Source organism: Arvicola amphibius, chromosome 1 (genome assembly GCF_903992535.2).
Source record: "Arvicola amphibius chromosome 1, mArvAmp1.2, whole genome shotgun sequence".
In the NCBI taxonomy this organism is placed as follows: Eukaryota; Metazoa; Chordata; class Mammalia; order Rodentia; family Cricetidae; genus Arvicola; species Arvicola amphibius.
Window position 1 is genome coordinate 180,074,546 of NC_052047.1, and position 27,948 is coordinate 180,102,493.

Below are 27,948 nucleotides of genomic sequence, written 5' to 3' on the forward strand. Positions count from 1 at the left end.
GGATGTCCTGAAGAGAATCGCTGCCGCTTGTGTCTCTCCCTGGTTAAGACCCCTGAACTCTGAGAAAGAGGGGGTGCTGTTCACGGATGGGAGCTCTCGCACTCCAACGTCATGAGAGAACACATAGCCGGCAGGGTGGCCATAGGCTCAGCCCCCACGCAGCACAACAGTGTCCTCGGAACCTCTGCTCATCTACATAGACTCCCAACCATCCGCCTTCAGAGGCACCAGGGTCAACAACGGATCCTGGACATCTTTAAGAAAGCGTTCAAAGCACTGACCCATCTCCAGGGCTATGTGTCCCCAGTCCCTCGGCGGATGTCTTAAGCCACAGACACTACTCAGCCTCCAGAGGCAACATCTTTTCCTATGCAATTAAAGCTTGAGAGGAGCTGTCTGTGTCTAGAAAGTTTGGTTTACTATTTCTGACCGTGGTTCACCATAACTAACTGACAGTGTGGTTAACAGTATGGACGGCTTGCTTTAACGGGCCTGGTGCCATCCTCCAGGAAAGTCAGTGATGAGGCAGGAAACTGGGGCAGACCACGCAATTTCACGGAGCACATGTGCCATGTGTTTCCTTATGTGCAGCTGAGCTAAGCTCAACTCCACACTCACTCCCCACACCCCCAAACTGCTCAGAGTTCAGCTTCTAAGCTCCGTTCCACACTCACTTCCCACACCCCAAACTGCTCAGAGACCAGCTTCTGAGTTCAAACCCACAGTCACTTCCACACCCCCGCACCCCCAACTGCTCCAAGTCCAGCTTCCTGACCTAAAATGATCACAATGAGGATGAAAGGATGGAGCTCAGGGTGTGTCATTGGGCAGGACTCAGTACGCTGCCCATGTCTGTTCCTGGGCGAGGGGAGTGAGGAGCCAAGCCTCCTTCCTCCCTGTTCTCAATGCCTACCCCAGCAGCCCTCTTCCACGGCAAGGAAAGCACAGACCCACAGCACACCACAGACCATGTGGCAAGCTCACAGAGCACCTAACCCCATCAAGAGAGTGAGTGGCTGGTATAATACAGTTATTGGGAAAACCAGCCTACGGTCACTTCAAAGGGGTGAGCGGCAAACTGGCAAAGCCACAGTCCGTCTGTGCGGTCCTGGACACACAGCCAGATCTGCCCAACTTCTGAGCTCCACTTGTCTCTCTGTCTACAGGAAACCCTGAGTCAGAGCCTCATATGAACCGCACACCCTGCCCCTTGGAGAGGAGAAGCAGGAAGTAACTGCAGGTGAAGCTGGAGAGGGGTTGGCTGATGTGCTCCTGGGAATGGCCTGAGCATCACACAGGGAACCAACATCCGACATCTATAGAAGCTGCTTCTCATTCACCCTGACTCAGAGGTTCTCTGAGAGGCCAGGTTATCTCTCCCAAAAACTTGTGTTGTCATAGGAGTTGCAAACTTCTTAGAAGAGCCCCATCCCAGAGTGAAAGTTGAGCGTCTGCATTAACCCTTCTAAAGCAGAGAGGACCAGGCTACAGCCTCCAGATTCTTCCCTACTTCCTGGCTTACAGAATACAGACCAACCGACCACACATACCACACACACACACACATACTAACACACACACACACACACACACACACACACACACACAAAGATTCCTCTACTTACTGGCTTACAGACTTACAGATAGAACGGACACACACACACACACACACACACACACACACACACGAAGAAAGGAAACAACTTAGGGGAAGGAAATGGCTTCCACGCATGCAAGGATTAATGCTCACAGTATGGTGTTAGAAGCAAAGAAGAGAAGAGCCCATGCACGATCCGACAATTACAAGAAACAGCCCCAAAAGAGAGATACCTGGAGGGAGGACCAGGCCCGAAGGGCTTTTCACTGTCTTCACGGGAATTATTTTAACAGCAGAAATAGAGCGGACACGTAAAGGGTCGGCAGTTGCTGAAAACACAAAAGGGTAAACAGTGCATCCAGAAAGAACATTTGGGAGACACTCAGGCAAGTCGAGGAACTGTGCAGAGACAATAGAAGGAAGTTGCCCACGCTAGGAGAACAATGCAAAGAGCAGTAGATGCAGTCATTAAAAATAGCCTGCTTTCTTTCTTTAGGGTTCTGGGCCAAGGCAGCAGAAGCCTTTCTCCAACCATCACTCGAATAGAGTTGGTCGGGGTTTATTGGCGCCTCCTGGCACACCAGGAGCTTGCCAAGGCTCTGGACAAAGAGGTTTACAGAGACACAGATGGCCTGGCGAGCAGAGAAAGGGGGACACGATCAGAATACAAGGTGTCCCCTGGTGACAGTGGGTCATCTGCTATGCAGTGGGGGCTTGGAGGACAGGATCATGGCTGCAGGCGATTACAGCAACAAGAGGAACATTCTCGTAGATTGCTGGTTCCTTCGGCAAGTCACAATTGCTTCTCCCAAATCACACCTTTTAGGATCCTGTGCCTGCCCTGATGGTCATCACCCTCTGATCTTAAGCAAATCAGAACCCCCATCTGTTGGGAAACAGATGGTCTTGCTTTTCCTGGGAGGGAAAAAAGGTGTCAAGTGTCCAAGTGGATGATTAAGGCTCTGGGCAGCAGCACAGTACACAGTGCTGGATGCTGAGACCCTGTTCCTTGCCTGCCTAGACCACCATGTCAATGGCAGGCCCATTCCCAATCTTCTTGTGAGGCCTCCCTCACTCTTTCCGTTTAAAGAAAGATGGCAGTAAAGAAAGATGCGCTGTGGTGTCAAAGCGACTCCAATGATTATGCCCAAGGGGTAGACGGCTTGGAAACCAGAGACTGTTGACTCAGCATCACATGACTGGGATTGTCAAGGAGGATACAAGGAAGATGGGAGACACCTTCAAAATGGGCATTGCCCCTCCTGCCCATCACACTACTGTTTTGGAAGGCATTTGGCAGGCACAGATTATGTGTCTGCAATAACTAAGTCAAAAGTGACAATTCTGCACATATCTAGATAGATGAACTGTCACAGGAACCCTGTTAGCTACCTTAAAATCATCTGGAAGACTGTGTTGGGGTGAGGGCAGATTTGGGGTGCATTTTCAGAGGAAGAACTAAGAGGCTAAGCCAGCCACTCAGTCACTCTGCTCTCAAGTGCAGAGAAAGGAGCTCAGTTATCCTGGCTTGGTGACTTTGACAAGGCGTTCTGATGATCTTTAAACCTGCCTCTTTGTTTCCTACCAAAGGCGAGTCTTGCTAAGGCAGAAGGAAATCATTACTACCTCCTGTGTTCCCCCCCCACCCCTAAAAACAAAACAAAACAAAACAAAACAAAAACTCTTAAGGTTCTTCTATGAACAGATTTATAGAATGGAGCTAGCTGGTAGTTCCAAAATTTCAAAAGCGCAAACCCCCCCCCCACCCCCGGCTCCTGGCTTAAATACCCACCTGCAGCCCCTGTCCCTCCATATCCTCCAAGTGCAAGATAGCCACGGTGGGCCAGGACCCCAAGAATGTAGCCCACATGAACCCACGCAGTGAAAGGAAGAGGGTGGCACTCCAGCGAGGTGGGGGCCAAGACAGCACTGATCTCCTGTCTCCAAGGCTCCGCCTCATGCCACCCAGGCTCCCACTCCCGTCTCCTGCCCTCTGCCCTCTCTCTCCAGGGGATCCTTTTGAGTGAACATCTTGCCTTCTCAAAGGGAGTATTTGGATGCATTTGATGAAAATTACAAAGGCTAAAGATGGCAAACTCTGAAATTATACTTGGGGAATTTTTTTTTTAACTTCAATGCCCCATGCTCTGGGAGTTGAGCCTTTCCTCACTTGATACTGTAGAACCCAGATAGATGATGTTTGTGGAGTCACTGGAGCCCAGGAGAGGATGCAGAAATAAACACTGAGTTCAAACTCCCCTCTTCTGGAGATAAGGGAACTCGCACCTGCAGAGATGAAAGGGCCCCCTACGTGTCTCTGTTTTTCACAGGCAGAACTGGAATTAAGTTTATCAAATGACTCCAAGTTGCTTCCTGCCACCTCATACTGCAAGACTGACGTCGGATTGGGGTGAGAGCGTCCTGGGCAAACAGGACCTCACGAGTCTGCTCCGTTCTTTGAAGCAAAGGGGATTTATTAAGTAGAAGAATGAAAGCCCTCAATTGCTAAGAGGGAACAGCAGAGAGGCGGCCCCCCGAGGTGGGCTGCCTGGCTCTGGAACGTCTTCTTACCACATCATTCCGTTCACATTTAGATCTCCTATTTGGAAGAGTTTCTAAAGTGAAAAGATGAGGACCAAGAAGGCAGCTTAATGGGAAAGTGCCTGTGCACAAGTGCGAAGTCTTTCCTGACCGAATGCCCAGCACAGGGTGGGGAGCAGGGATGTTAAAAACTTGAGAGGATTTACACACAACTCGTACAACTGGTGACAGTGAAATAATTTCTACCACAGGACTGCGGATGTTCCTATTTGTGACAAGTGAAGGTGGCACGCCACATATAGGTAATTCCAGGCCAATGAGAGCCATATGTGCCAGGCGTGGCACTTACCTGGCACTGTCTATCTACACTGTCATCCCAGCATCCTTGTGTGCACATCATCTCACAGATGGAGAAGATCGTTTCAGACCCATGAAGAGCAGGACCACAGCTCAGGTCTCAGAAAGCCACCATGGGAACTAGACCTCCTAAGACAAGGCCAATGATGTCTTCCCCAGAGAGGTTGGAATGGCCCCTGCCCAGCATGCCCTGCATCTTCTAGAAATGCTTTCCGATACCAAGCCAAGCTTCTCTTCCACAGCCTTACCTTTGTCTTGCCCATGGCTGCCGGGTGCCAAGCCATTCAGAACAGCTTTAGAGCTTCCGGCATCATATTCTGAAAGAAAGAAGATGGACAGAAGGTTGGTGACCATGCCTGCTCGACAATCAGAGTCCCATGTGGCATGAGGCAGGGATAAAGTTGAGGTGTTCTGCCCTGACAGAACGGCTCTATCCACACATATCCTATCAGATTGCTCAGGCCTAGGACAAGTCCCCTAGGGTACATGGGAGAGTTAAGGCCTGAACCAAACAGGACACAAAAGTTGTCTGGGAATAGGAAGTGTGCTGTGGAGAATGCAAACACTACTGCCTCCCTGGAGTGGCTTCCTTGACGTTTGAAAAGTGTCTAAATGGCACCGCAAGTTCTACTCGTCAAAGACAAGCTGTCTTTTCTATAAATTGCCTTCAGATTGCCACCCTTCACCAGTCTAGAACCTTGTGTTACTGTCCCAGAGATGGCCATGGCATCCTAACCAGTCCTTCCATCCTTCTTTCTTATTGAAGTCTCATCTACTGCAACAGTTCAGAGCTTCCTGCATGTTCTCAACTCTGAGTACGTGAGAGATTTTCGTCTGTAGACCTTGGCTACAAAGCCCTCAGCCAGAAGATTGCTTCCCCTTTTCTTTCTTTATTTACTTTTTTAAAATTATTTTGTTTGTTTGTTTTTTGAGACAGTGTTTTTCTGTTGTTTTGGAGCCTGTCCTGGAACTAGCTCTTACAGACCAGGCTGGTCTCGAACTCATAGAGATCCGCCTGCCTCTGCCTCCAGAGTGCTGGGATTAAAAGCTCCCTTTTCTTACTTTAGGGAAGTCCTATGTGACCTTGAGGCTCACCTTGACCACCACTTCAATGTCACTTCAGATTTCCCTGAGTTCTGCTCAACAGCAGATAATACTGAGTTCCCCCTGCCTAGAAGGTTCTCCATCCATTACTTTGGGGAACTTGGAGGCAGTCCAGGTAATACCAGAGGATGGGAAGACCATGTCACCCCAGGGTGCTTGGAAGAACCCACACAGCAAAATACCCCTGGAGCTGCAAACACGATCATAACTACAGTTCTTTAAACGTGTTTTGCCAGGATTGCTGCTTCTACTTCATGTTGAGTATTCCACAATTACTATTTCATTGTCTCCTTTAGGTCCAGTTCTTGGGAGCTAGAGTTAGGAATGCAACTCTACTGACAAGATAAGGGAGGCTCAATGGGCCAAGTCTACCAAAAACCACTAAGTTGAGATTGAACTTCCCACCCACAGCCCACCTTCCTCCCCAAGATAAGCATTTTTGTTTCCTGACTTGTTATATATTTCCTCAAATGCTGGGCCTACAACCCATACTGCTACCAGCAAACCTGGCTAAAACTAAGTCACCTTAATAACTTTTAATAATCAGTCTTAGACAACAATGAGGACACTAAGAGAGACTTATATAGATCTAAGCTTCATGGGAAGTAAAATAAGAGAATATCTCCTGAGTAAATTGGGAGCATGGGGACCTTGGGGGAGGGCTGAAGGGGAAAGGGGAGAGGCAGGGAAGGGAACAGAGAAAAATGTAGAGCTCAATAAAAATCAATAAAAAAAGAAGAAAAAACCCAGTCTCTCCAAAGGCTGGGTATCTCATAAACACCAGTCACAGACAGTAAGGCTGCTGCCTCTATAGAGTGTCTGAGCAGCCCCTCCTCCACAGTGGCCTGGGACTGCCCAGGGTGCAAGGGGTATGGCTCACATTCACCTGTAGACAAGGGCTCACTCTCTGGAACCCTCAATTTAGAACGGATGGAAGAAGGAACAGGTTAAAAGGAAATGCAGCAAGCTCTAGCATCCCATTGCAAGCTCTTTTGCTGCCCTGTCCCCACGCACCTGATGGAGTCCCCTTGATCACACCTTTCTGACTGTTGGCCTTGCCCTGAGCCCGCTGGGGAGTTGTGAGGTGTGCCTGTGAGCTACCACCTGGCCCGCATTCTTTCTTCTCCCCTTCCCTTTTCCAATTAAACGTAATAAGCAAACTGGAATAAGCATTTGGTATTTAGTAATTAACACTCAGATAATGTTCAGCTTTTGTAGCAATTATGTTGCTGTGTATGCAGCAGCCCATGTTCGCCTCCACTCCACAGGAGCTGGCAACTCCACACAGGTGATTAATTCCTTGAAGCTCAGTTTCCCCATCTGTATCTCAGAGGCAGCAAGCCAGGCCCACCCGGGGGGTTGGGAGGGGGCGGGGCTGGGCAATAGCTTTCCAGAAGAATGAAACAGGACCCTGCCAGGACAATGATTCCCTCAAAGAGTGGCAGCCCAAGACCAACTGAAATAGTAACAATACACTGTTTCACTGCGATTCTTTCCACTAAAGATACAACCACATATTTTCCATGTAGCTCTCTTCCCAATGATCAATTTCAATGGCAAGGAAATACACAGCGTACTGCTGCTCACGCCCCGCCTTCAGGGTAGCATTTTTGTTTCCTTGGAATTAATACAGAAATTCCCAAGACAGGATTATCAGGTCAAAAGGCCTAGGATTTCGGACCCCTGGACAAAGCTCCCTTCCGGCACCTGCCTGAGAGCGAGTCAGGGGAGGAAGGGCATCTGCTCTGCGTTGAGCATTGGTGCACCCTCGCCTGGCCTCCTCCTCCTCGCTTTAAAACTGCCAAGAGCAGCAATGCTGGCTTAGAAGAGCAAGAGACTTCAGGCTGCAGAGCAAAGTTTCTGTTTGTTTTTAAAAGGAAACAGGAAACAGGGCCCAGCCTGTTACAAATGACAACAAAAGCTGACAGGCAGGACTAAGAGCATGGCGCATCTGTCAAAACCACTGTTAACACGTGAGGCCCTGCCTTCCATCTCCAGCACCACATGTGTGTGGTGTGGGGGCATGCACACACATGTAACAGAGGCAGGACGATTAGGAGTTCCAGGTCATCCTTGTCTACATAGAGAGTTTAAATCCAGTCAGGGCTATATGACACTGTTTAAAAACAAAAGAACTAACCAAAAGGCAAATCAGCAATAGAAACTGAACCAGGATGGGCAGTGGATGGCGCACGTCTTTAATCTCAGCACTCAGGAGGAGGATCTCTGTGAGTCTGAGGTCAGCCTGGTCTACAGAGTAAGTTCCAGGACAGGCTCCAAAGCTACAGAGAAACCCTGCCTTGCCTCGAAAAAAATAAGAAAAAAGAAAAGAAACTGAGTCAGTAAGCAGTACCCATGTCTGCTTTGGCACAGACAAAAAAAAACATCAAAGGGGCCCAAGGCAAACCACAGACCTCACTCTGCAAGGAGGAAGTCTGGGCCAAGAAGAGTAAGATCCCTCTTGGGGAGGCATGGTACATTAGGAGCTTTGCTACACTCGGTCTAAGAAACTCCCAATGGATCAGCACTCTTACCGTGCTCACTTCACAGAGGAAAAGCAAAGGCGCACCCAGCACAGACCCGAGCTGCACGGGAAGTGTATCTGGAAGTGTGCAGCCGTAGGCTTCCCCACGCCACAGCTCTCCAGGCCTCACCACACACTGTCCTACACAGCTCAGGACTTGGCCAAACCAGTGACGTATGTAAAGAAATGGGAAAGGCCTTGTAATCTACAGGGGTCTCTGAAAATACCCTCAATATGGTGCAGGATTAGAAGAACTCTGAATGAAATACTCATGTAGTCCCCTGCCTCCCATCCCCACCTGCAGGTCCAGGAGGCCAAGGTAGGCCCTTCCGGGAGGAAGGAAATGTCTCCAGGCTGGATACGGACAAGCCTCAGCTGCATTAGGCACAAGGATCTGTCCCAGTTCTCTCTTCCCTGCTCCAAGATTTCAATCCCAGTCCAAGACTAAAAATACCTGAAACACTAATTTATTTAGATCTTGGTTCTTAAAAGCATAAGTTAGCTGTTCTGCAAGCAGGATAAAGGAAGTGCTGGGTTAGCCCCCATCTGGGGAAGATTATGATTAAACTGTGTATTTTGCATCAGTCATCTCGATTAAGAAATGCCGCTAAGGTATAAAAATATGCCAAGTTTTATCAAATACCGACTGAAAATAACAGCAGCTTATTGTATGTAGATTATATGCCACTAAAAGCGAAGGGAGTTCCTGTCAAGACAGACACGGCATACACGGTGTATGGTAGAGTTCTTCACATGTGGGCTGAAAATCGTTTGCACCGTAAGTAGCGATGTTAGTGTTGAGGACCTTAAGGTATATGGAAATCTCAGTAAAGCGCAGTTTTGTAGCTTTGTCAAGAGAAAGGGGGTTTGAAATGACTTACCAGAACTCATGCTGGCAGTGGGGCAAGTCTTCTGACGCTGCAGCTCGGATGGCTCTGCAGAAAAGCACACAACGGCGTGAATGAATGGCAGCTGCATGATAAATCCCCACAGTTAGTGTTAAAATGCAAACACTGTAACCCTTGGTCAAACAGAGCTGAACTGGGCGCCACGCGGCCAGGCTTCCGGCTCATGGCCTGTCACCGATTTGGGGGATCTGGGCATCTCGCACAGCTTCCTTGCTTCACTTCTGTTACCAACTGTGTTTAGACGCAATCCCAGATATCTGCTAGCAACAAGTCAATCAAAAACTTCAATTTTGTAAATGTAAAAAAAAAAAAAAAGAAAACAAACAAACAAACAACTATCATCAGAGGGTAATAAGTAATTAGGGATATTTACAGACAGCTCACAATGTATCAGGAAATGTTCCGGGTGCTTTAAATAATTTATTTGATTCATGACAGCAAGCGCTGATGCAGCGTTAGCTCACGGATGGGACCCAGCGAGGCGAAGCAGCATGCCCAACTGTGCTGGAGTTGATCATGGAAACCGGGTAGCCTGAATCACTCACGGGTCAAGTACCGAGGCCCTGCCCTCCTCACGTATGGGCAGAAACTATCATCAATGGCCAAGCGAATGACCCTCAGAATTAGAAGGTCTCGAACCAAAGGAAACCTACAATGTGCTGTCATTTTATTATCATTATCTCCAACAAAAGGTCTCCATTTGTTTTGATTTGTTCGGTTTTGTTGGTGAAGATCAAACCCAGAGCATCAAGGGTACCCTAATCAAAGACTAATCTCTAAGTACATTGATGCTCAAACCAAACATCATGTTTTGAAAAATAAAGTGGGTATAGTGGTGTGCACCTATAATCCCAAGGAAGTGCATGCAGGAGGATCACCAGTTCAAGTTCATCCTCACTATATAGTAAGTTTGAGGTTAGTCTTCACTATGTGAGATGGTATGCTGTCTACAACCATACCTAACCTTAAGCAGGCCCAATCTCATCTGAAGCTAGGAAGGACTGAACCTGATTTGTACTCAAATGAGAGACTATATGTAAATACACACACACACACACACACAAAACAACCTTGTAACACTTTGACAAATAAACACACCCTATAAGTACCACCAAAGTGAGAACATATAGCATTTCCATCGGCCCCAGAAAAGGTTCCTGTGTCACCCCAAGCTCCTAGGAACCACTGACTACTTACCATCACTATGGTCCCACCATTTTCTACAGACTGTACCACATATATGCAACCTTTTGTGCCTGCCTTCTCGTATTTAGTATGACTCCTTTGGAAAACAATGGCTACATATGTGTAAGTGTTCTTCTGGACTCTAGCCACTGAGCTATCTCTAGCTAATAACCCACATGCTTGATTACTATTTTTACATAACCTTGAAATCAGTTAATATGTTTCCCTACTTCATCCCTATTCAAAATCTTTTCGGTCATTTTTGGTCCTTTGCATTTTTCATTTTGTTTTATTTATTTGTTCGTTTTGTTTTGTTTTTTGAGACAGGGTTTTCTGTAGCTTTGGAGCCTGTCCTGGAACTAGCTCTTGTAGACCAGGTTGGCCTCGATTAAAGAAAGAAAAGGTCTGTTGGATTTCTACTTGGGATTTTGTGGACTCTGTATTCACTTTGGGGGAAATTAATGTTTTTACAATATTGGATTCTCTGGCCACTGAGCATGGTCTCTCCTTTCAGCCAGGTCTTCTTTCATTTCTCTCACCAATGACTTAACAGGCTTTGGAGTAAAGGCCTTGAGCTCCTTCCACACAGACACCTCATGCTTTCTCCTCCCCAGAGGGAAGTGGGGACTGAACCCTCAAGAGAACACACCATGTAAGAAAAGAAGACAGATCCATTCCAACTGATGAATAATTGCAACACAGAAATACAATGTGAGAAAGCAAGGTCACATGACTCCTTCAAACATTTGTAACCCCGGTAACTGAGTTCAAGTATAATGAAATATGTGAAATGCTAAACAGAAAAACCAAGTCTAGTTTTCAACATCCTCGACCCTCAAAGAAGAGTCAAGTAAAAAGACAGGTGAAATGCAGAAATCAATCAAGGATTTGGGTAAGAGATTAAACAACTTTAATTACAAATACAGAGACAGATTCTGAAAGAAAAATACTAGGCAAATCTTGGATATGGGAAGCTTAAAGGAAAAAGAAACGCCACAGTGGAAAACATCACCCATACAGCAGACCACACGTGGAAAGACTATCAGGGATTGAAAATAAAATTGAGGACCTATGACATTCAGAAACAATTTAAAAACTAAAATGTAATTATGACCATAACAACTAAGGCCTCTGGGATACAATTAACAGACCAAATCTATAATCTATAGTGTAGAAAAGGGAAAGAAGACACAGTCAAAACACATAGAAAAGCTGTTCAAGGGGGGGCTAGAGAGATGGGCCTGTGGATAAGAGCACTTGCTACTTTTCCAGAGGACCAGAGTTTGGTTCCCAGCACCTATCTGTTTTAGGCAGATCACAACCACCTATGATTGCAGCTCCAGGGGATCCAATGGCCTCTTTGGCCTCTGTAGGTGGACATGCACACACACATACACATAGCACTCAAACACACACACATATACATAAATTTAAAAATGTTTTTAAAATTATAGCAGAAACATCTATATACCTGAGGAAAGAAATGACCATCTAAACATTAGTCCTTTAGAATATCTAAAATGTATAACCAGAAAAATTCCTCCACGTCATATAATTAAAACATCACGAAAAGAGAACAAAGTAAGAACACTGAAAGCTCCTTACAAACATAAGCCCATTCAAACAACAGCAAACCTCTCCACAAAAATCGCTAAGCCCAGCAGAGTATGAACTGGCAGCTTTTAATCCCCCAAACAAAGTAACTGCCAACCAAGATTACTTTATCCAAAATAGTTAGCCTTTAAAGCTGAAAAATTGAGGGCTTTTACTGAGAAGAATAAAACCAAAGCAATTCATAACTGTTAAGTTCATGTGTGTCATAAGGAATATTACACCAAGAAGATAAAAATACAGAAGCATCAGAGCTTATGAAGATCCATCCTCACAAGGACAGACTCACAGACACAAATCAAAATATGTCCAAACATTGCTAACTCAGTAAAAAACATCAAACCTGAGTAAGAATACAACAAAGAAGAAACCAGGTCAACCTTTCAAGAGTCTCCTAAATCTAAAGACGCGAGGAACTGACTGGATGTTTCCCAAAATAAGATTGAGCTGTTTGCTTCCTGCTGGAAACTCACTCCACTGGCAAAGACACACACAGCTGACAGGATGGTCAACGATATTCCAACAGAAAGGCTACCATCAAGAATCAAAACCCAAATGCTAGTGGCAATTCAACGAACCTCTGGTGGGAAAGGAAATTAGTGAGGACACTGTGTAAAGCACTGTAGAGGCTCTTCCAAAACCCAAGAAGAGAACTCCTAGATGATGACACCTCCCACCTAGATTCTCAGGCCACTCTACAAGAGTCAGCTTATGGAAGCCTAGGCATGTGTCAATGCGTGAATGAATGACAATTTATGCTAGAGAGGTTGTGAGGTAAAGGAAACACTCCTGCATTGCTGGTGGGAATGCAAGCTGGTACAGCCCCTTTGGGTGTCAGTGTGGCTATTTCTCAGAAAATTAGGGAAGAACCTTCCTCAAGACCTAGTAATACCACTTTGGGGTATATATCCAAAGGATGCCCAATCATGCCACAAGGACATGAGCTCAACTATGTTCATAGCAGCTTTGTTTGTCATAGTCAGAACCTGGAAACAACCTAAATGCCTCTTGACCAAAGAATGGATAAGGAAAATGTGTTGCATTTACACAATGAAGTACTACACAGCAGAAAAAAATAATGACAGCTTGAATTTTGCAAAAAAAAAAAAAAAAAAATGGACGGAACTAGAAAACATTATTTTGAGTGAGGTAACCCAGACCCAGAAAGACAATTATCACATGTACTCACTCATAGGTGGTTTTTAAACATAAAGCAAAGAAAACCAGCCCACAAATCACAATCTAAGAGAACTTAAACAACAACGCGGACCCTAAGAGAGACATACATAGACCTAATCTACATGGGAAGTGGAAAAAGACAAGATCTCCTGAGTAAATTGGGAGCACAGGGACCTTGGGGGAGGCCTGCAGGGGGTAGAAGAGAGGCAGGGAGGGGAGCAGATAAAAATGTAGAGCTCAATAAAAATTAAAAATAAAAAACAATAAGTTATAAGCCAAAAATGAAGAAGTAGTTTTCTACAAAGAATTATGTCCTTTGCAGGAAAACGAAACTAGAAATCATAATAAGTGAAATAATCCAGATTCCCCCAAAAATATGTTTTGTTTCATAGGTGGAATTTAGTGTAGTTTTGTTTTCACTTGAAGAAAAAGTATGAAAGTGCAACTGGGAGGAGCCATGGAACCAGGGACAAAGGGCAAAAAAGAACAGGAGTAGCAGTAACCGAGACCAAAGAACATGACATCACGAAAATGTCACAAGTGTGAGGGCTATTGTGAACTGTCTGCTTGACAGAACTGAGGACCGCAAGCCTGTGAGATATTATGTTAATTATCTGGTTGGAGTAAGAAGACCTGTGCAATGTGGATATCAGCATTCCTAGACTGCATCTTCCCTGACTGTCTAAAACAGAAAGCCAGCTGCGCACTGGGCATCAGTCCTCTCTGCTATGAAGTGAAGGCTTTTTAAACAATAATAAAGGTAGTATATCAAATGCAGAACTCAAATGTTTATTTTACATAATAAACCTCTGATACTAGCCCCGGGGAAATGGCTCAGTCAGTAAAGTACTTGCCACCTAACACAGGGACTGGAGAGTGGCTCCCCATCACAAGATAAAATGCATGGTACCCATAATACCAGTGCTGGAGAGGTGGAGGCAGGAGGATTCCCAAGGTGTGCTAGCCAACTAGACTAGCTCCAGGGTCAGTGAGAGACCCTGTCTCAAAAATAGGGTAGAAAAGTGATTGACAGAGGTACCTTGTGTTGACCTCTGGTCTTCTCATATATGCTCGTGAACACACACACACACAGACACACACACACACACATACCCTGTGATACTTAATAGTTAAAATTTACTTTTAAGCCGTGCTCTAAAACATGATTTGGCGAACAAATGGCACAGCTTCAAAATCTCTAAATAAGCCCTCTCCCAGTCCAGGCACATTTGGGTAAAAGTCAAAAAGAATAAATGATTCCATGTAGTGGCGAAACCAACCAACTGGCCATTTACTTCCTTGTAATTGCAGGAACCTAGAGTGTCCCAGCTTAGGTGGGCCAGTGAGAGTCAAGCCACCATCCTACACCTGGAGCTGCAGGCCTAACCATACTTGGGCAAAACCCTGCGGCATCAACACAGACATTCCACCAAAGGAACAAGCTGTGTGGTAGCCAGAGTTCAGAATGATGATCCAGAGAATCAACGGTTCTCCCGGAGACCTCTCTGCTTCTAAATCCTGTTATTCTAAGACAAGCTTTGAAGACAAAGAAGGAATAATCTGCTAAAAAGCAAAAGTCAGTCACACTTCCAGCTGAAACAGGACCAAATAACCAAACATGAGCTATTGACGATGAAGGAAAGGCCCATATGTGAACAGTCTGGGGACACACAGTGAGGAAAACTGAATCTGGAGAAATGGAGTCAAGATCAGGCACAGATACTATAAGAGACGGAGCCTCGGGTAACCTCTACACACCACACTCTAGCACCGTGGTGCTTTGCCTGCAGGGTTCCTCTCTGTCCCTCATGTAAAACAAGACTATAAACTGGAAGGGAAGGAATACACCCACCACCACCCCCACCCCACGCTCAGTGCTGAGTATACAGTCATGGGCTTTGTCCTTGTCCCTACTCAGCCAGGAGGACCTACCTGCAGGATCTTTCCTTCAAATAGACAAGACTCTCTTCCATTTTACTGCAATCTTTGAAATCCAATCTGGGATTGGCTTCCTGTCCAGGCAGCTATTTCCAATAAAAAGAGCAGACAGCTCACAAAGCCCCCAAAATTATGTCCAGACCTACTTCCCTGTACTTCCATATCCCCCAGCCTGAGCGGCCTATCTCTCCAATTTCTCACCGGTACCTTCTCAATCACTATTAATGCCATTTCTCTTCAAATTCTCTCCGCATTATTGGAGGGAGGGCAGAAGGTTCTTCAGAAAGAGCGAAGGATAGACACTAAGCTGCCAGAACTTCCTTTCAAGGGAAAGAAACGAGGATAGGGTTGGCCTTGACATTAGCTTCGATCTGGAGTCCCAAGACTTGGCTGGAGGCTTGGAACACAACAGGCTGATGGTTTCTAGGGAGGGAACACTAGGAAAACATGTCAAAAGGGCCACCCCTCTCCATCCTCCCATTTCCTCCTGGAGTCCCTCCAACTCAGTTTCCGTTCTAACCAATTATCTGAAACAGCTTTCAGAAATGTCTCCCGTGAACATGCTCAGCCAAATCCAATAGCTTCTGTACTAGTCAGGGCCGCCTCTGAGGTCTACCGACCACAGTTAAGACTGCTAACCCCTTCTTCCTTCCCACAAACATGGTCTGACTCCTGAGTATCACCAAACACTGTCTTATATTGGGCAACAAGGATCCTCCTGGTAGAATGGGGCTTCTGTGGATCTTCTAGGAGTTCACGGCCACAGGGTCATGAGCTAGGCCTTGCTCCTTTCCAACTTCACACTCATTTCCTTCAGGGTTCATCCGGAGGGTCAGAACAAGACGATTCACAGGCCCTCTGGACCAATTCCATGGTTTCCTAACTGTGCTGGAAGGAGGCTTCATGAGCCCCCTCAGGCCACTGAGCAGGGACTCACCCACCCACTCCCCACCTGTCATGTCAACCAGGGCAACTGTGCTTTTGACCAGTTTCCTTAACTTCTACTTCCTGAGCTTTCCTTTGATAGTAGGTTCTGTGGCTACAAATTAAAGGGTTCATAAGCCTGGGATTTTATCTACCTCTTTACTGCTCAGGGACAAAAACTGAGTTGTGGTTTTATTTTGTTTTGTTTTAAGTCTCCCTTCTACCAACTTCTTTTAGAGATTTATTTTGTATTTTTATTTACTTATAGAAGAGGGTGTCAGATTCCCTAAAACTGGAGTTATAGGCAGTTGAGATCCACCCAGCAAAGAATGTGACTTAGGATTTCTAGAAGTGGGACAGGAGCTCTTGACCACTGAGCCATCTCTCCAGCCCTTCTACACACTTGCTTCCTACTGCTCATCTACTTCCTCAGGACAGCCTCTGCCTCTAGCATGAATTCCAACCCTCCATGGTTACCTAACAAACTGTATCACTCTAGAAGCTTCCAATGGTACCCACCCTCACCGCACAATTCAAGGTCCAGGTAATGAGCTTTGAGGCCTTGCTGAGTCCATTCGATTAACCAATTGCATAATTTCTAAACTTATCCCAAATGTCCCATTGTAGAAAACAATGATCTTAACATGCCACAGGACCCGGAAGAGCATGGTCGAGTGCCTCTTCCAGTTCTGCCTCCTCACATGTGTTTCGGACACCCTAACTCTATGTTATGTGCAGCATACTTTGACAAGGTGGTCCATTCCCAAGCTTTCAGGGCCCCTGCCTAGGGTAGGGATAGCACTACCCACAGCAGGATAGGCCTTCCTACCCCTATCAGAAATCAAGAAAATGCCCCACAGACATGCTCATAAGCCAATCTGATGGAATCAACTCCTCATTTGAGTCTGCCCAGGTGACTCTAGTTTGTGTTAAGTTGACAAAATAAAACAAAAACAAACAAACAAACAAAACCACCATCACAACTGTTCACTTGAAATGTGTGAAACTAAAGTACTCTGGATTTTTACATTTTTGAGTATTTGTAAATAGGATAAATGAGGGATCTAAGGTCTACACGAAATTCACTGGTGCTGCATTGCACCTAATGTCTATATGCCTAAGCCAACTGTAGACATTATCAGCATGTTCACATTTAACCACAACCATCACATGAGGTCTTTTGTCGTGTTAGCAGGCAAGGAGTTTTCGAGCATTTCAGCTAGGGCTTCAAGATCAGGGATGTTCAACCTGTAAGACAATCTTCTTTATCAAAATTCATTCTTCTTAGCTCATATTTGATATCTGATATGTAACTGTGTAAAGTTTAGAAATTTCAAAAGAAAATTCTAGCAAGTAAACTGAAAAGTGTTGCTTATAATCTTGTCTCTGAGAATCCCACACAATACCTTCTTCCACTGGATTCAAAGCAGCGATCTCAAGTTCAGAATTCTAACATTAATCAGATCAACTGCCTTTGCGTGTGAGACCAGGCTACTCCAGGGTAGCCCTTATGAGGACTCAGGGGCCACAGAATGACTTGAAGGTTCTGTCAGACTTCCTAAAGACTCAACTGCACCAAATATTTCATTTTAAGAGAGTTACAGGAATTGCCAGGTGACAACGCACACAGTCCCTCCCTTAGACCCTAACCTTGCCCTCTGCCAATTCCCTGCTCCTCTGCCAGGAGCATTCCAGAGCCCTGAGCAATGACGAAACCTCTTTGTATGTGCCACTCAGGGCACAGAGGGATTCTTAACCATGCATTGTTAACCAAGACAAGCCCTAAAAGTGAAAACTGGCTCATTTGTGTTTCCCAAATATGGTCACGTCTACAGAACCCAAATAAAGCTGCCTGACTGTGGCATCCAGTGAATTTGGAGGTCTTCCCTTAGATAATCTAGAGAATTCAAAACAGGGCAGATTCCCAAACTCATTAGATAAAAGCAAAGTGTCATTACAGAGATTTATAAATACAGAACCTTGAAAGAAGGGCAAGCCCGGGACAGAGCTACCCCACTCTTTCTGAAGGGGTCACTGTACAGTGTGAACCCACTGAGAAATCACCATGGAAGCATCGTCTGTTCCCTGGAGGGTCAGGGCTGGGCCACACGCAGGTAAATGAGACTAAACAGTAAGTACTGTGTGAGGCAGACAAACAAGCCTAGCAAAGTCTTTGAAGAGGGGCCGCTGCAGTTCATGAATGGCAGCAGGGTGGGTCTCCCACGCAGCAGAGCTGTCTGCTCTCATAGACAGTCCCACACAGCTCCAGCTTCCAAGCTAGGAAATCCCCGAGGCAACTTGTTCGCCACAGCCTGCTTTACACAGACCTTTACAGAGTAGGCAATACCATGCTCAGGAATGAGAGAACACAGACTCCATTCACTAAAAAAAGACTTTGTGTCTTTTGCAAATACATAATAACCTAAATGCCTCAATTCATGACACTGGCTTATTCAAAAATTGCTTGTTTTCCTTAAATTTTCAAATTTCACTGCAAGTATACAGACTTACGCCCAAAGTCAACACGAAACACTGAAAACATTATTTTTTCTGAGAAGACCTCCCTTCTAAATGTTTAATAACTGAAGTGGAACTTATACACACAGGCCCAAAATCAATAGCCCACGAATTCACACTATGAAGCCAAGGATCGTTAGTGTCTGTTTTAACCATGAAGCTGTCCCACTCCTATTGTGCACACAAGATAATATTACCTCCTTTTCTCTAATCCTTCCTCCCTTTTTAAAAAAAAATCAGATATCAAATCTGTATCCAAGCATCTGATAATATAATGTCAATTCCTGAGGTAGATTTTCTTTAAGAATAAAACCACCAAAAGACTCAAGATAGTACCAAGCTGACAACAATCAACCAATTTATTTGTTTTAAATTTATGTCATCTATCAAACAAGATTACCTGAAATAGTAGGGCATATAACATCATTAGTACTTTAATATGCATAATTAATACACGTGTTTATATACAACAAAAACAACATCTAGGTTCCGGGCGGCGTAACTCTGGGTTATTTGGTATCTGGGACCCACTCTGACTTGAGCTGCTGGAAGCTGGCCAGAGCCAGAAGAAACAGATTTGGACCAAACTTAGCCAGGGCTGTTTAAATTAGGAAAGCCCTTAATTTGTCTGCTTCATTTTACTGATTTATAAAGAGATTAATAATACCTAATTTAATAAATTGTTCTCAAGGTTAAATTCAAAAATGCGTATTTACGTGCTAACTGTGGGGTAACAGGAGAAGTGTTCTAACAGAGAAGGCACTGGGCTGGCCCTTCCAATCCTCTGTTACTGTCTGGACAACAGATGAGGTGGATGTTAGTACTGCTATCCGCACCCAAAACCAGGCTTTACCAATTACAGGAGGAATCGGCTCCCCAGCTTTTACCCTCCCAAACTGGGCAATGAAAGAGCCCCATGTAACTGTCCTCTGGAAAGGACAGGTCTCAAGAAACCAAACCAATGGCCAGGTGGTGGTGGTGCACGCCTTTAATTCCAGCACTCGGGAGGCAGAGACAGGCAGATCTCTGTGAGTTCGAGCTAGCCTGGTCTACAAGAGCTAGTTTTAGGACAGGCACCAAAGCTACAGAGAAACCCTGTCTCAAAAAAACAAACAAACAAATAAATAAATATGCCCGCCCCCGTAAAAAAGAAGGAAAGAAACCAAACCATCACTATGGATAGATACACGGTACGTGCATGTGAAGTTCTGCGTGCTCACTACTGGACAAACGACTGGTTGGGAACCACCCACTTTACATATGTCATTTCTGATCTGAAAACACCTCCTTACAACGGAAAAAAACTGAGTCTCAGCAACAACTGCAAGACCTGTTGAAGAGTCAAACTGTTGGGGATAGAAAGATGGCTCAGCTGTTAAGAGCACTTGCAGAGGAACTGGGTGCAATCCCCAGCACCCACATGGTGGCTCACAACCATCCCCAACCGCAGTTCCAGGGGATCCAAAGTCCTCCTCTAACTTCTGTGAGCACCAAGCATGCACACGATACATATACATTCACACAAGGAAAATATTTATGTGCATAACAATTTAAAAATATAAAATAAGTAAATGTAAAGTTGTAAAACAGTGTCTACCTAAAGCAAGATGTCCCTCCTACACAAAGACTGCTCAGAGCACATACAGATGGCTTTCGCCAGGGGTTTTTTATCTAGCTGCGGCAGCGGACAGTCACTTTAATCAACTAAGATTACACACAGGGCCTGGCCTCAGAGAGGAGATATTCTAAATGTGAAGAAAGAAAAGACTACTAGCCTAGATATAACTCAGAGGCTTCCATTCCCAGTACACACGCACACCCGCGCACGCACACACACAAAAGCTCAGCCACAACTTGCTCTCTTCTCCCTCCCTTATAAGGTAACATGCTCTGCCTTTTCCTAATATGATTCTCGCTGTGAATTAACTTACATAACAAGTGAGGTGCCTGGTCCCCCTCACAGATGTTACTAGCAAGTGTTGCCTGACTTGCAGGTAAACTTGTCTCTTACGCCTTCTGGTCCTAACAAGCTGTTCTCGTGGTACCTGAGCCAGAGTTCCCACAGAGGCATCGAACACGGCTCACAGAGCAGGACACAAGGAAGCAGTACAGAATAGTACACAGAAATTATGTCAGGGAGACATCACAAAATAGCCTTGAACACTAGGCAGTGACATTCTATCAGGCCACTAAATTCAAGGTCCCTAATCCAAGATTCACCCTTGCTGAGAAGCATGCAGAATGCACTCTAGCAGTGGGGCCTGAGGGGACAGGAGGGCATGAGGCAGTCACAGGCGGTCACATTGATGCCTGGTGCTTTTTATGAGGTGCATATGAAAATTCCCACGGGCACAAGCATTCTCTGCCCGGGAGGGAAGCTCCCTGCAATTTGGCTTAGAAAAGCTGCATAGAAGCCTTGATTACAGCAACCACAAGTGACAATTTCTACATTTGTCTTCTTTTGCTTATCTGTAGCAAAAACTGCCATTCAGAAAGAATTTCATCATCTGGACATACTCCCTAAATCTCACTCTGCTACTGCTGCCCACAGGAAGGCTTCCGCGAACCCCCGCCCGCCACACATAGGAAGGCTTCCGCCCTCCCCGCCCGCCCCCCGCCCGCCACACAATTGTTTTGATGACTGACAAGAAAATCACCAAGAAATAAAAGGTGTCGACAATCCTGTAGAACTCAAAGACGCTAAGTAGAAAAACTGAAAACAGAACAAACTCACCAAAACAGAACAGAAGGCTAACCAAGTTAGAGATGTTCGCAGGATCAATTTTAAGCTAATAAATGTTCAAGAGAATGGTTCTCAACCCCAAATTACCGAGTCTCCACAACTCACACCTTAAGTGAGCGTAAGAAATTGGACAAAGCTGGGTGTGGTGGCATGTATATGTAACCCCAGTATTGAGGGGAGTGGGTAGAAGAAGAAGGAAAATCAGAAGCACAAGAGCATTCCTAGCTGCATACCAAGTAAAAGGCCTGCCTGGGCCACATGTGACCCTATCAGTATACAAACATGAGGACTTGAGCTCAGATCTCCAGCACTCACATAAAAGTCAGGTGTGTAGGCACATGCCTATAACCTCGAGGTGATGGGAACCCTGAGGTTTGCCATCTAAAGTATGCAAATAATGAATGATATTTTCTCAATTAATAAGGTAGGCAAGAGATCCTTTCTCAAAAATAAGGCAGAACTGGCCGGAGAAGCCTCAGTGACTAGGAGCACTTGCTGGTCTTCCAGAGGATATGAGTTCAGTTCCCAACACCATGTCAGGCAACTTACAACCTCACAACGCTCTGTAACTCCAGCTCCAGAACATTGGACACCTCTGATCTCCAAGGGCACGTGTGCTCATGTACACATAGTCACAAGCAGAGAAACACATCTACATAAAATTTAAAAACAGTAAAAAAAAAAATCATAAAAGGATAATGTGGAGAGAGAATGAAGACAAGAGATGTCAGCCTCTAGCTCACGCACACACGCGTGCGCATACACACACACAAGCACATACACACACACAGAAACTACACACCCAAAAGACACTGCAGGAGAAGAGCCCTCCCTTCTGCGATTAGCTTTAGAAGAGAGCAGAGGCAGGAGTGTGAGATCTTCACGAAGAGAACAGCAGAGAAGATGCTTCACATTGGCTCTGCTACCACTGTAATCTCTGTCTCCACAAGCCAAACGAGTAAAAGAGCAAGCACTAAGGCCCGGGTGGCAAGGATTTGGGTCCACTTGTCTGTGTAACACACAGCTAGGCACACAGGAAGCACTTCATAAATGACTGCTTGTTGACATGATTGGTTTATTTTCTTCTTGTCTCCCTCAACCTCCAAAAGCAGAAGAGAGCTGGGGATGAGTGGAAACTCTGGTTAATGAAATGTTTCTTTAGTCACTGTTTAACCAGAAAGCAACCCACTGGGTCCAGCATGAAGATGGAAAAGTCACTGCCAGGAACGAAGGCTTTTTTGCCTTGGGCAGAGAATATTTAACTCAGGCGTTGCGGTAACTCCAGCCAGAACCCACATTTGTACAGGAGTTTGCAGGTTAAAGACAGCAAAATCCTTGGCCTTCTGTGACAAAGGTTAATCACTGATTTCATTGGGGGCTGGGAGAAACATCCAGCCAACGTTATCTGTCTTTTAGAAAAAACTCTGAGCATCTTAGAATTTTAGGTTCCCAAAAGTTGTCCTCTGATCTCCGTATGTACAATAAAATGTGAGTACCTCTTCCAATTAACATACAATGAATTAATTAATCAGTCAATCAACTGATATTTTTAACGAAGTATTTTGAGATTTAGGAATGTAATGAGCTATTAAATTCTGAGCCATGTGCTGAGATTTTAAAAGAATGGACCATTAGGGTCTGGGAAGATGGTTCAGTGTAGAAAAGTGTTTGCCACTCAAACCTAAATGAATTTGGATGCCTAGAACCCACATAATGCCAGCTAGGATAGTACACCTCTGTAATACCAGCACTTTTACAGGAAGACAGAGACAGGAGAATACAGAAGTGAACAAGGAAGGACCTTAACTCAAAAGAGGTGGGAGCTGTTCTGTCACCTTCACATGTGCCATGACATATGTGTTTCACATACATATACATACTATACACACGTTATCTTACATACACCCACTCCCCGAAAGAAAACAAAACATCCAAATACACACTCCCCCGAACTGTGGAACCTCCCTCCCTGACAAGCACTTTCCATAGAGCAAGGGAGAGCCAAGTCAACAACATAGACCAGAGGTGATGCTATGTCTGGGGCCAGGCTGTACTTTCTCGACACTGGACTCCCTGAAGACAGGCGCCTATGTCTGAGTGCATCACTGGCTGTTCTGAAATCACAAGATCACTAAAGTCATTTCTGAATCGTTTCCTAAGTTTCACTGTGGCATTTCTTCTTCCCTAATAAAACTAGATAAACCCAAAATAAAATAAAATAAAAACCACCAACATATATCTGAACATAAAATCTTATACATAAGTACTAAAGGAATAAATTACCTTTTCCTGTTTGTAAAAAAGTAAACATTAACTAAGGTGAATTTGCAACCAAATGCCCTTTGGTGCTTCTGATTTTCAAATCATTCAAATCACACTTTGCTGCCTATAATCCCAGCTCTACAGAGCTGGAGGCAGAAAGATTGGGCATGGGGGGAGGGACAGAGGGGTCAACATCTTCCTCAGCTACACTGAAACCAGCCTGGGCTATATAAGATCCTGGATAAAAAATAAAATAAAATAAAAATCCCACTATATGTCACTGTTAAATTTATAGAATTTATAGTATATCTTGTTTGTCTGGAACAAACCATAGAAAAAATTTAACAGTGTTTTTGTAAAGTCTTAGCGACGTGGGAAAGGGTAAAGGTCCTATATGAGAGCCCTCATTCCCTCTGTAAGCACGCAGTGAAATTCCTTCAGAAGAATGTAGCTTTACATCTCTGGTGCTGGCTCTCCTCTGCTCACAGGGAGCCTCAGGGTGTATGGGCTTTGGTGACTATATGACACTGCTCAAGGAAACCCAGTTCCAGAAGCCTGCAATTGTGGGCCTTCTTCTGTTGAATCAAAACAGTGCAAAACCGAGTTCTTCTATAAATATGTAATAAATATTTATATAAATTCTACAAATATGAAATAAATCTAAATATTTAGGGGGAACCTAAAACGTGCCTAAAGCCCTTGCTAAACACAGAAATGAAAACCATCTGAACTCTCAAAGTGGCACTGAAGCCCTTGAAGCTCCCATCTGCTAAAACCACAGCTCTGCCGTCCAACCAGCAAACTGAAAAGTGGAGAATCAGACACAATGGGGCCCTGGGTAACTGGAAATCCAGAAGAACAATGCAGGTTCACCAACAGGCTTGCTCAACTGTCCCCAGTGGACAAGGAACTAAAAAATTCCAGGGACTGAAGAGGTGCATGTGTGTGATTTGAAATACATTCCTTCTTCACTGCTGGTTATCCCAAAACTAAAGAAGAACAGAGCAGGAAGGCTGAGGATTGTGCCCTAGACCCTGATCACGAGGGAGGCCTCTGGGAAGGCCCTTTCCTGGAGCCACCCAGACACAGGCATTTACTTACTTTACAGGAAAAACCGTCAGTCCTTCCAGCGAGGGAAGCCCTTCCTTGGCCACTCAAGGCAGCAAGCTCATTAAATCGAAGCCAGCTGCTGGGGAAGGCAAAGGGCACCCCAGCTGGGGCTCTGGAAATTCCTAGCTAAGAAAATAAATAGAGTGCCTAGATCATGGGAAGCCAGATCTAGGGGCTGGAAGGCAACTGTCCGAAAGATAAGGATGTCATCCTGGAGTGCGGCCCTTCCATCTAAGGAGCGGAGAAGCAGAAATGTCATCTGGCAAGGCACAGGGGATGTAATGGGGGTTCCCACTGCTCCCCTCCCCCCACTGTCATTAGAGAGGATTAAATAGATAAAGAGGAAGACAGGACTGTGGGAGAGGAGCAAAAACAAATGAAACAACGAATAAGAAGTGGATCAATGTTTACTCTGGCTCAGATAATCCTTATGGGGGCAGTGGTGAAGACCAATCATTAAATTATTAAAGTTGGAGATTATTACTGACATGTATTTATGGCTTTTTACTGATATGTTTTTACATACTGATGAGTTACATAAAGATAATTTATCTCAACTTTACCATATATTTTGGGTACACTTATAGAGATTTAAATACATATCAAATTATTCACGAACTGATGTTCTAAGTTTCACCTACGCCTTATTTTATTTATTTTCTGCTAGGGAAATCTACACAAGTGACACTATCAAGTTATAGGGCCGGGGGTGTAGTTTAACAGTAGAGTGCTTGCCTAGCATGCACAAGGTCCTGGCTCCATTCCAAAACAAACCAACAAACACCTCCCATTCGAGCTGGGCATGATGGCTCACATATAATCTCAGCATTTGGGACAAGAGACAGGAAGACAAGCCAGTCTGAGCTACATAATGAGATCCTGGCTTTAATGGAGAAGTTTCACTCACACACAGATATGTCATGTGAAATCCTTTTATATATATATATATATATATATATATATATATATATATATATATAATATATATGTATTTTTTGGTTTTTTGAGTCAAAGATAATCAGAGTGTTTTTTTTTCATATATACATCCTGATGTTTTTGTTTCTTAAAGATAAATTATAACATCTTAGCCAGGCATGATGACACAGGCCTTTAATCCCAGCACTCAGGAGGCAAAGACAGGCTGAGCTCTGTGAGTTTGAGGCCAGCCTGGTCTATAGAGTGAATTCCAGGACAGCCAGAACTATGTAGAGAGACCCTTTTTCAAGAAAACCAATAAAAAAATAAAAAACAAATAAGTAGCAAAAAAAAAAAAAAAACCCAGTAATATCTTAACACACAATATGACCAGACTCAAACTTTCCTCTTTGGTTTTGATTTCAGCACAAAAGTCATGCCAAAGGGATGCTTTATGTTAAGTACAGGGTTGGAAGACACTCATAAAATCATCCCTCCCCCCAGAAATGGACAGAGGCATTGTTTCTGAGTTCAGCAGTGGTAATGAGCCTTGCCAAAACACAGGTCTTCATCCCTCCTCTCTAAAGCTAGCAGTCCCGTTTTATAAATTCACAGGTAGCTTAATAGTAAATGATTTCTCAAATACAAGGTTTCTTATAGACAGTAAAATGTATTTTAAATTGCTACTTGATAAGTTACAGAATTCAGAAAAACTGCAGTGATTTTTAAAAGTACTCTAATTGTGTCCTTCCACTAAATGTTTAACTTGTTCTTTTAAAAAATCAACTTAATTGCTCAAATTGAGGACACAGTATACATAAAATGCCTTGAAGTTTCAAATCTCATTCATATATTAGTAAAATTATGGGCTCAAAATCAGTCAGTTTTGCTCTCAATTTTTCGGCATAAATTTGAACTCTGTAGATTTAAGAAACATTTTCAACTAGAAAACAACTCAATCTGAATTTTTTTGCTGATGTGTCTGTCGGGAAACTGCTCACACTGCAGGCTTGGGAAGCTGCTCTGAAACACTTGTAGGGTTTGCTCCCAGACAGCCAGCTGCAGAGCACTGAAAGGCCCTGCAGTCTCCATTCCTGGAAGACACACTTTGAGAAACACTGATCAATACAACCAAGTATATATACAACACACATTCAATGTCCATGCCCAAACCTGAGCCATCACACAGAGCTGGGGATGTCTAGGAATTGGTTCCACTGATTTAAATAGTATTTATAAACTGCACTGACTGTGTCGGGCTTTCATTTAAGCAAGGAAACAGTTCTTCCCTTCTTCTCCTGCAAAATGTTCACAACGAATAAAACAGTGTATGAGTTCAGCTCCACTCACAGGGCCTGCCAGTCACAACTGCCATCCCATCTGCATGCAGCCTGGCACTGGCTGCAAATGAGAAATTAGTAAAAGTGCATGCATTTTTTATCTCGACATGTCGCAGCTAGATGTTGGGGAAAGCAAAGAATTCAAACGGGGCCTTATTGTGAGGCCATTTCACATCAAAATCCATCATGGCCAAAACCGTTAAAATGTTGATACAACATAAAAAGCAGTGTTTTTTAGTTGGGCAGTGCTGGTGCAAGTCTTTAATCCTAGCACTTGGGAGGCAGAGAGAGACAGATTTCTATGAGACCAGCCTGGTCTATAGAGTGAGTTCCAGGACATAGAGAATATGTCAAAAAACCACAATAAATGAATGAATGAATGAATGAATAAATAAATAAATAAATAAATAAATAAATAAATGGGCAAATGTTTTGCTTATTTCTAACTCTCCGTTTACATCCTGCCATATAATCCTGTAATAGTGTGAGGGCTAAATTCACACCGCAGCAAACTCTCTCCTCAATCAATTCCTTCAGACCTTCATCAATGCATTTTGATCACATTCACCCCGCCTCCCCTAACTCCTCACAGATCCACCCTACTTTCCTACTCACCCAACTTTGTGTTCTCATTTTTTTTAAAACCACTGATTCCAATTTGTGCTGCCCAGATACTCTTGAATGCGTGGCCACCCACTGGAGCATGTAAACCTACCAGGGGCCACTCACACTCTCAAAACCTACTCTTCCTTCCCCATCAGCCACCAAGTACCAACGACTAGGGGTAGGATTTCGTGCCTACCTTCCTTGTTCATTGCATCGACTCTTAAAATTCCCAACTTCTCCAATTTTCACTAAACACAGTCCCATTACTCAAAAACAATAGTTTCTTTAGGTAGAGACAGTTAAAACATAAAACCATCTCATGTGATTTTTGCTATAATTTGTTATATTATCTGGTTATGATAATAATGTATGTATAGTATTTTCTCCCTTGCTATGAAAGCCTGCCTTGAACTCCAAGGCTGAAACTTGCACTGCATTTCGGGCCCTTCCACATCCCGTTTGTTTTTAAATTCATGTTTTAATGGGGACCTGGAGAATGTACTAAACAAACTACTCAACACATTTCCACAGTTCCTAAGAGTCTCGGAGTAGCACCACACCCTGCACTCTGGGGATCACCTGCTGTC

General features: G+C 44.4%; 1 protein-coding gene across 10 annotated transcripts in view; it reads right to left on the reverse strand.

Annotated features, from left to right (window-relative positions):
- Positions 1-24,710, reverse strand: part of Sorbs1 (sorbin and SH3 domain containing 1) — a 135,142-nt gene extending 110,432 nt beyond the window's left edge. For 5 of the 10 annotated variants that reach the window (XM_038334315.1, XM_038334303.1, XM_038334309.1 and 2 more), the window contains exons 1-3: positions 24,492-24,597; positions 9,005-9,058; positions 4,744-4,812 (exon numbers count right to left, since the gene is read on the reverse strand). In XM_038334315.1, coding sequence (XP_038190243.1) covers positions 4,744-4,812; positions 9,005-9,014 — 79 coding nt within the window. In that variant the 5' untranslated portion in view covers positions 9,015-9,058; positions 24,492-24,597. Of the gene's footprint in view, positions 1-4,743; positions 4,813-9,004; positions 9,059-24,491 lie in introns of all 10 variants that reach the window. The other 5 variants (XM_038334276.1, XM_038334267.1, XM_038334239.1 and 2 more) reach the window with 4 other exon arrangements.
- Between the last annotated feature and the right edge of the window lie 3,238 nt (positions 24,711-27,948).